Genomic DNA, 10,374 nt, shown 5'->3' with positions numbered 1-10,374 from the left:
GAGAGAGAGAGAGAGAGACAGGGTCATATCAAAGTGGAGTCAGCTGTCTTAACCGTGGCTTGTGTACTGCAAACACATACCAGCTTCATCACTGTGTCTGTCACGCGACTCTGTTCCCCTTTCGGGCTCTGTCTTTACATTCTATTGAAAGATGAAGCTCACGATTATGGTAAGGGTGATTATTTACATTTCCGACAAGTGCTTGCGATGTTCGGCCAATCACAATGCACTGGGTCAGCTGGCCAATCAGAGCAGACTGCGCTTGTCGGAAGGAGGGACTTTGTAGAAAACGAAGCGTTTGAGAGAGGCGGGGCATAGAGGACCTACAATAATGTACAGTATTTGAAAAATAATGTGTTTTTTTAACATTAAAGCATGTCAACATATTCTGTTACACCAAATACACAAAATAATGATCTTTAAAAAAGCATCATATGACCCCTTTAATTTCAACATCCAAGGCTTTGTTTGTTCAGCAAGTGACAAATGTGTCAGAGCTTCAATGCATTAGATTATTAATGCACGGCTCATTTTTCTAGTCCGAGGAAATTATAATACGTTAGCCTGTGCAAAATGAATTATGAAAAATGGTGCCCTGTCATTCAGCAAAATAAATGCATCACCAATCATGTCGGCTTAGCTTTTATAACAGTTACGGGGGTGCTGGACAGCCCTTTAGGAAAGAATTCCTATGCATCAATTCTCAATATAAAAATCAATCATTACATGAAACACTTCATCTTAATTGCATACTGTAGAAGCTACACAAAGGTGAATAATAAACATTGGATTACTACATAAGGCATTAAACAAGCACCATAATGATCTTCATCTATGGCCTGAAAATGGGAATAACCTCAAGCGACAGTTTCGTCAGGATTGGCAGTCTGTCGTGTATTCCGATGATACCATAAAAATGCTGATTATATGCTCATACAACGGCAAAATGGAAAACCATGCTACAAAGCAACAGCCAAAAAGGGATCAGATGTAATTACAACATCTGTGGACAAGAACTACTGTACTGATTATGGGGTATGTTTCCATCTACTACTTAGATCAGAAACATCTTATCAGTGCTTGAATGATGTTTAACTAAGATACACATTGCAGATACTGACTGACTCTGGCTTCAATTTCATATTTAGAGAAAGATATACAACAGATTAAGGGATGAATCTCAAAGATAACACAGGAACATCATCATAAAAAACACCTGATGCAAAAATTAATCAGACAAAGCCAAAATAATGACCATAATACCATATAATCTGGAATTAAAACTGCCTGACTAATAGTGGATGCCAAGTTAGTGCTCACAGCTGTTTTGAGTCACTCTGCCTAAAAGATGAGGAGATAAGTCAGCTAACAACCCATTTACAACTTATTTCAAAGCAGAAAGAAACTAGGTTTCAACTTAGACAGCACTTTGTGTTTTAGCTTTCAAACAGGAAATATGCAAGTGTTAGAGGCTGTGTAAAAACCAAGACTTCTACTTCTACTTTCTCAGATGGGCAAAAGAGAGAAGCTGGTGCCATAAAACTGCTTCTGTGTTGATCTATAAGGCCTTGTGTGGTGTTGATTTGGGCATGAGAGACAAAGAGCGAGAAAGAGAGCTGCCTGGTCATTTATTTCCTTAAGCACAGTGTGATTTTCCATACTAATTTGTTTAACTGTGAGATACAGTTTAACACACCTCTTGTTTGCTGTCCGACAACTGACTAGAATTGGGCACAACTCTATTTTGAAAAGTAAATCATAGTTTATAACATCTGTCCAAAATTAAGCCACATTAAACCTCACCTACTCGTGAGCTTAATACCTTAATTTTTAAAAATTACATAGATGATTTAATTGCCGATAACGCGCTTGACATAAGAGCTTTCTAAATCAGTTGTACACGTCTAAAACGTCCAACAAAATACATGTATATCAATCCTGTCACTGAAAGGGTGTCTCATCCGTCCATAAATGTTTTATTTCATAATGAAGTGTCAATCCTAGAAAGCTTCCTATTCTGGCCTAGCAAAAAATACACACTTCAACACGTCTTTAACAGTAAATATGTCTTTGAAAGCATTCAGTCTATTTTTTGGAGCCGTCTTCTTGGCTAGTGGCTTAAAAACGTCCTTAAATTAGTGGCTGTCTAGCTGAACCGTCAAATATGAACTAAATACACGTTCAAATGTATTTTGTTTTACAACTAAAGCAAAATATATTCCCTCTCCCATCTGAAAACGGAATGAAATTCCGACAAAGCAGCTAAACAACTCCAAGCCTTGTCAGAGAAACATGACAATAATCCTACACAAATAAACTAGCTTAGCAACCCACCGGCTATGCTAACATCACATTAGCCGTTTAGCAGGGAACCTTTCAGTCTTTCGATTAAAACGAGCAGGCGAATGTTTTTCCTTAGGAATCATAAAAATGTTTTTACCTGCGTTTGAGTTCCCTATGTAGTACGCCGCGACATGGTCCTTTATTTAAGCTCTTAAAAGTGATTTAATTTCCCACTAAAGACCAGCCCGGCTTCGCTGTTGTCTCTTTAAGCCTACCGTTTCAGTGAGCGAAGCTCCGGCGTCCCCCGACACTCCCATTGCTGTGGATACGTTCTCAAAAGGGCGTAGATAGATTGGTGAATATGCGGCTGTGCTATCGCGCGCAACCGAAGCTCCCTACCGTCCCCACCTGGAGAACAACTCAAATGTTTTGTCTGGATCAACAGTTTGAGGGGTCCTTTACTGGAAATACTGGAGTCATCTTTTGAGAAAGAATTTACCAGGATCAAGGATGTGTAAATGTTTATGGTGATACCTTGAAAAGTTAATGGGAAAGCTGGAGATTGACAAGGCTGTGACAGAAGAGATTAAGTTTCTGCCTTGAGTGCATTGTCAAAAATACAAATTACTGAGAAGACGATTATATTTTAAGAAATTTTATATCTCACTTTTTTTTTAAAGCTGGATAACCGATCGATTTTTTTATATGTTACAGAGAGAAAATGCATATCTTTTCCCCATTAAGGACCATTTTATTTTGAAAGTACACTCTTAAAAATAAAGGTGCTTCACGATGCCATAGAAGAACCTTTTTGTCTAAATGGTTCCATAAAGAACCTTTAACATCTGAAGAACCTTTCTGTTTCACAAAAGGTTCTTTGTGGCGAAAGAAGGTTCTTCAGATTATAAAAAGGTAAGAAAGAGATGGTTCTTTAAAGAACCTTTGACTGAATGGTTCTTTGTGGAACCAAAAATGGTTCTTCTATGGCATCGCTTGAAGAACCTTTTGAAGCACCTTTATTTTTAAGAGTGTATAGCACTTTCTATAATGTTAATGTATTCTAATATTTAGAAGTGTTTTGCTTGTTGGACACTGCAGATGTTCCAATGGCTCTCACCTGGATACGGGCCTCCGGGAGGTTGATGCAGACTGCTAGTCTCTCTCTCATGCCCACATCTGGATACTGGGTTTGCTGAAAGGCCTTTTCGAGCGCTTGTAACTGGGACACACTGAAGGCGGTGCGACTGCGACGCTGCTTTTGCTGGTTCCCATAGCGTGCCTCAAGGATGAGTTCTAAATGAAGGAGATATTTATTACTTGCTTAATTCATTTCATGATGCCAGGGTTATTATAGTCAACTAAAATTGAAAGTAAAATTAAAACTATTAAAAACATTTTCGTTACTTGAAATAAAATAATCATCATCTGAAAAAAAAATGTAATATTCAAAAACATTTATTTCAGCTAGTTGACAAGATCATATTTTTAATTTGAATTTTTCCATTTAACTTGATGTACTTAAATAACTAAAACTGAAAGAAAATGTATACAAAAATGAGAAAAAATGCAAACACGACAAAATGACTAAAACTTTGAATAAAATGAAAATGGAAAATATAAAAATAAAAATTTATTTAAAAAATATTAATAAACCTAAAATAATATCTCAGTGACACTAAGGTAACACTGCACATGATACCTTATGCATGTAACACAAGCTACATAGGGCTCAAAAGTGTCCGCATAAAAAAATCATGGAAACAATTGTAAAAAAATGTAAAACAAATAAGCATTATGATTTAACTTTTTTAGGTGCACTATTTTTTTGGTCAACTTTTGTACATTACTTTATTATTAAGCAAATAAATGTAAAGTTAAAAATAATAATAAAGCAGGCATATTTATTAAAAAAATACTTTTATGTTTTATTATTATGTTTATTCCCTTAATGTTAAAACTTTAAAAACCGTGAGCATATAGGCTAAGAAACTTATTAGACATAGGTTTTTAATTTGTAATTATTCAAAACTTACGCAAAGCCTATAATATGAAGACTAATGTAAAGTGAGGAATCAGAAGTTACAATTTTACAAATGCTGCATCTATCCTGTAGACTACTTAATTCATATTTTGAGCCTCAAAAGTTAAGCGGCCTCTCACCTGCCAGGCGCTCCGCCACAGTGAAAGTCTGCATAGACGCCGGACTGGCCGCAGTGTGAAGCTGATACTGCTGCGCCATCTGCTGGTGAGCCTCGTGAATTAACGAGTTGACGCGTTGCAATTGAAAAGGCCCCTGGCCGTTTCTTGGTCCACAGAAATATACAGAATTCATTCTGCTGACTGAGAGGATAAATAAAATACGTGAGTATGATTTAAAATAAAATGATAAATTCAATGTTTCATTAAACACGTTCAATAAATAAACAACATAATGAACACTTACTTGCGACCTCCAGTGAACTGTGGAATGATGATCAGTTACAAAAAAACATTTACCCAGATTATTATTTTTGTTACTCATACAATACCAAAATCCCAAGGAAACATTTCACAGAAGCTGCTAAAATCCCCCAAAATATTACAATACGGTTTCTTTAGGCAAGGCAGACCTGTAATGCTCCACGTTCACATTGGTTTAGGTCCTCTCCAGCTCAGTTTCCACTATTTAAGAGGCATTAACTTCAGCTTCCTTCAACCATTAGCCAATAGAAAGAAAGGTATTAGCCTGGATTAGGTGGGATGAGGGAGAGAAAGGGGGGTTTGGGGCTCAAGTTTTTGAAACTATTGAACTTGGGAGATTTAGGCAAAGCATCTCCCTTCAATGAGCGGGCATTGTGCTCCCCCCTTTAAAACAATTAAAACAATGTGGTCGGCTAATCTCTGGGGTTGGGCAGATTAAAATAACAGCCTTTGATTGTCCGTTGTTCTCTTCCTTCTTTCTCCACCGTTCCCCAGCTTTTGTTAGTATTAACTCCAAGAGGGGGGTGTTTGCTTGGCTGGTTTGTTTTGCTAACTGGACCCATATTTTGCCCAGAAAATGTCAACTAGAGAATGTACTCTGGAAGTGGCCTATTAGGGTAATTTCTTAGGGCTAATGTACCAGAAATCTTTCCTTCTGATCAAAGAGAAGGATTTAAGCTATTAGCATTTGAAAATAAATAGAATACTCAATAAAATGAAAGACACATGGTATAAATAAAGCAATTTGCAGCCAGTGGTGTCAAAATTAGTTGTAATTATGCAATGAGACAGTTATGAAGTAAACTGAATGTCACTCCTTGTCATTATCCCATCATCCATCTCTCAACACTCACAAGCAGCAGTTTAGCTCCAGCTGAAACCTCAGTCACCTCAGATCAGATCATCCTCAGTAAAACTGCAGCCGAGCGGCTGGGAGCGGCTCAAGAGGTTCAGAGATGTAAATTCCGCTAAATCCTGACACTGTGCAGCTCAGGGCCAGGAAGGCGATGCGTGTGGAGAGCTAGATTATGTTTCCCACGAGTATCAGGGCAGTTGCACACTTCTCGGTCGGTGTGTGTGTGTGTGTGTGTCCCAGAGGGCAACACAAGAACCAAAACAGCAGGCAGGCACAGAAGCTGGGCTACACTGGCATGAGACTGGCACACAAACACAAGCTTCACCTCACATTTGGCTCACTTTCCTGCTGGAAAGATTTGTTTGTTTGTATTCAGACAGTCATGGAATTCCGGTCTTTATTAGAAAAGCACATTTGCACAATAAGATCTCTTTATATCTTTACACACGTCTTTCACTATGTAGATTATAATGGGAATGTTAATTAAATGCAAGTGCAGCTATATGCTGCTTGATGAACACTTTGATTATTCCTTTAGTTTTAGTTTTGTCTGTTTAATAGGTTTCACAGTAAAAATGCATTCAGATTTTTTTTTTAAAGAAATTAATACTTTTATTCAGCAAGGACATTACATTGATAAAGACACATGTAATGTTACATTTCGATTTCAAATAAATGCTGTTTTTTCAGTTGCTGTTACGATTTCCAAAAAAATATGAATATTAATAATAATATTAATTTAAGCAGCACAAATATTAATATATACTGTATTCATAATTCACATGACAGTTTTTTTTTTTACCATTTTCTGATCAAATAAAACAAGCCTTGGTGGGCATAAGAGACATTAATATTGAATATTATAGACATGAATATGAATATATAGACATGAATATTTAAGAAAATATATTTGATATATTTCTATATATTTACATATTTATATTGTGTTTGTCTTACAAACAAGTGAAATCGGTCTCATGTAATTATTTAAAAGCTAATAAAAAAAATTATATAGTCAATCTATAAAACATCTACATATAACTAACAGTGTCAAACAACTATTGCTGAATTTAATGTTCAGCAATTTATTTTTATTACAGTTAAATGTGAGAACTTTTGTATTTTTGTACTTTTGAACTCTCACTCAAGTATGTTCTGAGCCAGACACTTTGAATTTTAATACGGGAAAGTTTTGATACTGTTCCAGTACTTAAACTTACATATATCTTTATTTAACCTGAATATATACAACTATAAATATATCCCAGAACTATTTACACCTCTATCGGTCTCCAAATAATTCCAATTTGTGCATCAGTCCAAAAAAAAAAAAAAAAACATTAAAAAGTTTGCAGATGGGAGCCAAAAAGTGTTTTAAAATAAATATTTGTTGGTGGAATAAAGCCAGTTGTAAATGTTTTTAAAGCTTGGAGATTTGTGAAATCGGTCTCATGTAATTATTTAAAAGCTAATAAAAAAAATTATATAGTCAATCTATAAAACATCTACATATAACTAACAGTGTCAAACAACTATTGCTGAATTTAATGTTCAGCAATTTATTTTTATTACAGTTAAATGTGAGAACTTTTGTATTTTTGTACTTTTGAACTCTCACTCAAGTATGTTCTGAGCCAGACACTTTGAATTTTAATACGGGAAAGTTTTGATACTGTTCCAGTACTTAAACTTACATATATCTTTATTTAACCTGAATATATACAACTATAAATATATCCCAGAACTATTTACACCTCTATCAGTCTCCAAATAATTCCAATTTGTGCATCAGTCCAAAAAAAATAAAAAAAAAACATTAAAAAGTTTGCAGATGGGAGCCAAAAAGTGTTTTAAAATAAATATTTGTTGGTGGAATAAAGCCAGTTGTAAAATGTTTTTAAAGCTTGGAGATTGTATGCTTTACATCATTGTAAGTCTTTTTGGCTTCCTTTTTCAGCTGTCAAGTGGCAACAGCTCATCTAGACCAACACTTTCCACATTTCTGATATTTTCACACCTGACTGACCTTTCAAACCATCATGGAATTGTGCTGAACTTTTTCTCCCTGTGTTCAAGGCTCTGTTCTTGCCTGTCAAGCTGTATTAGTGTCCGCTCAAAATAAGTCATTTAGAAGAACCTTAGCCGAGCAGCCTCTGAACCCCATTAAAAGCTTGGAGCTCAGAGCCCAGAAGCCTTTGTCTCTTCAGCCTGCGGGATTAGTGGAGATTTGCTGCTAAGAAAAAAAGTAGTTATTTCATGGCACTTTCGTGATGAAACCTGGCCAAAGCTGTGTTGGCTGGGAGGATTAGAGCCACACAAAGACGCTGGTTGTGTGTGACCCCCTCCCCGAAAACCACCGCCCCAGTGCAGAACCCCCTCCTAACCCCAAACACACACCATCCCCACCTCATAACTCCGGCTCAGTCCGTAATGAGAGCTCCGTTTTCATCTCCAGCCCACTAAAATTGTGTTTCGGCTTTACCCCGACCCACTCGGAGACCACAAAGTGGTGGATGCATCTGGAATTTTCTCATTCAGATGTTTATTTACATAGGTGTAATTGGATGCAAACCCATTCATTTGTCTTAGTGCCAAGATATAGTCAAGCTTTGGAGGTTTATGCCCTGTCTGTAGAGTTTAAGGGGTTTAGAGGATGTATGCTAGTGGATCCACTTTCAAAGACACAGATTAGCAGCATTAAAAACACAGGCCAAACTAGTAAACTCATTTCAGAGTTTCAAAACCATAAAATAGCTTCAGATTTTGCTTTATTTTTTGCTTTAGGTCAAAAATAAAGAACTGGTATAGTATTTAGAAACACCTACACAAAGTATGGGCCTTTAATATTTAACTATTTTCTTCTTGAGTCCCACTTTAAATTTGTAATCTTTTGAAAAGTGTTAGCAGCTTATTTAAAGGGTTAAGGCCACATCGCAATGCTAAAGGTGAAACAATGCAGTGTTAGGGGCCGTTCACACAGAATGTGTTTTTACATTCCACTGCACTGATTTTCCATTGTTTTTCTATATAAACATGCGCTAGATGGATGTGTTTGACCATTTCATGCATGACGTGGAACGCAGTGGAAAAATGTAATTAAGATCAACTTTTAAAAAGCCTGTTTTTTTTCTGGTCCATGTTTTAGTTTTTTCCAAAAAAGGGGAAAACCATTCTAGAAACTTAGCGCTTAAGTTAAAAGAACTTCAACTTCTAAAAAGCGTGTTTCTAGGCCCTATATTTTTCCCCATGAAAGCTGCGTTATTTTTTTAAAGTTACTTATTTTAACATCAGTCTGTCATGCGCAAGATGCTGCAAAAGAAAAACACATCAAACATGTCCGTCTAGTGCATGTTTACATATTAGAAAAACAAACGTATTAGGAAAATCCGTGCAGTCACAGTGGAACGCAAAAACGCATTCTCTGCGAACGGCCCTTTTAGGACATAAGCGGCAGTTGCTCAGCAAAACTGAACAGTGCTCGTCTCATTAAATATTCATGAGATTTGCACAGAAACTTTCGCGAACAGTGTTTTTAGCGTCATACAGAAGTGATGGAAAACATTTTAAGTTAAATGAAGACGACATCATTTTAATATTAGAGTTATGATCCAAACGCTTGCTCAAGACCCACTGGATGGCGCATACTATATGATGCAAGTCCAATCAAAAATATGCTCATAAGACCGCAAACCTGGGATTTACGAATGTACAGTGTGATATGCCAATAATATAACTCCAGTAACAACTCCAAAAACATAACCCAGGATAACGATTTTAGTGTGAAATGTAGAAAAAACTATAGCCCAGGAACCTAAGAAATCTTGTTTGTACAATAATTTTATTGAGTGTTTGGGGTGCTAGTAGAATTCGGTTCTGAGTATGAGGAATCTTTTAGAATGGCTTTTATGAGCAGAATTGGACCTTTTATCTCAATGGAGGTTCTAAAGCTGCAGCTAACTGAAAGAGTTTTAATATGATTTGGATTGGTTTAAAACTACATGGGGGCTCTAGAGAAGGACAGAGGGGGTTCATTTAGCCTTTTGAGAGGTTTTGTTTACAGGTCCTGTTTAACAGATGTTGGGAGTGAGGAGCAGAATGCTCTGCCTTTCTTTAATTACTTATCAATAGTGGAAATTTGTATTGACAAGCGCCTGTCAAGAGGAGAGCTTTGTAGTTGTCAGTTATCTGAGAGAGAGCCGCTTAACCAAGAGGCCCCTTGGACACTCGGCGGATCGATTCCAGCACGGCACAATTGGCTCTCCGGGCAGCTCTGTGTGGACAGGAGTGTGTAAGGGGGGCCTTAGGAGAAGTGCTGTGGGACTAAAGACTTCTTCATAGGGGGAAATCGATGTGGCGAGCTTGGCCTCTGACCCTGCGCACTGAGGGTCCAGAAGCGTGAGGTCAGCAGCCCAGTTTAAGCTCCAGTAAGAGGCACCCAGAGATATTCTCAAAAGAGCCTCTGAACACTCAAACAAAAGCTATCAAACTCCAAGAAAAAACTAAACGCACTGCAGGAGTAAAACGTGCACCAGATGTTTACCCAGATAATGGACTGATCCCAACTGTTTATCTCCCAGTTAACTCATGAACACCTGTTGAAATTCCATTGAAAAAAAATTTATGGAGGATTTTTAAATAAGGTCCAAGCTATGCCCTCTTGAAATATAGCAAAGTTTTTGCAGTTTTTAAAATGTCAAAGTAGTGTTGAATACATACTTTGTATTGGGGGGGGGACTTATTAGGAAAACAGGAGCAAAAAAGGTTGTTTTTATATA

At 36.9% G+C, this 10,374-nt stretch overlaps 2 protein-coding genes across 4 annotated transcripts in view; both read right to left on the bottom strand.

Annotated features, from left to right (window-relative positions):
- The window catches only part of LOC107548942 (casein kinase I-like), a 42,314-nt gene extending 39,675 nt beyond the window's left edge, over positions 1–2,639 (bottom strand). The window contains exon 1 of one of the 3 annotated variants that reach the window (XM_016229825.1): positions 2,559–2,639. The gene's annotated coding sequence lies outside the window, so the exon portion shown is untranslated. Of the gene's footprint in view, positions 1–2,440 lie in introns of all 3 variants that reach the window. The other 2 variants (XM_016229817.1, XM_016229834.1) reach the window with 2 other exon arrangements.
- The window catches only part of LOC107549997 (diencephalon/mesencephalon homeobox protein 1-B-like), an 18,797-nt gene that overhangs the window by 7,246 nt on the left and 1,177 nt on the right, over positions 1–10,374 (bottom strand). Inside the window, exons 2-3 of the mRNA XM_016231210.1 lie at positions 4,444–4,623; positions 3,401–3,576 (exon numbers count right to left, since the gene is read on the bottom strand). Of these exons, the coding sequence (XP_016086696.1) occupies positions 3,401–3,576; positions 4,444–4,615 (348 nt within the window). The 5' untranslated portion in view covers positions 4,616–4,623. The remainder of the gene's footprint in view (positions 1–3,400; positions 3,577–4,443; positions 4,624–10,374) is intronic.

Source organism: Sinocyclocheilus grahami, unplaced genomic scaffold (genome assembly GCF_001515645.1).
Source record: "Sinocyclocheilus grahami isolate Dianchi unplaced genomic scaffold, SAMN03320097.WGS_v1.1 scaffold16.1, whole genome shotgun sequence".
In the NCBI taxonomy this organism is placed as follows: Eukaryota; Metazoa; Chordata; class Actinopteri; order Cypriniformes; family Cyprinidae; genus Sinocyclocheilus; species Sinocyclocheilus grahami.
The sequence above is the reverse complement of the archived record's forward strand: the minus strand, read 5'-3'. Positions and strand labels throughout refer to the sequence as shown.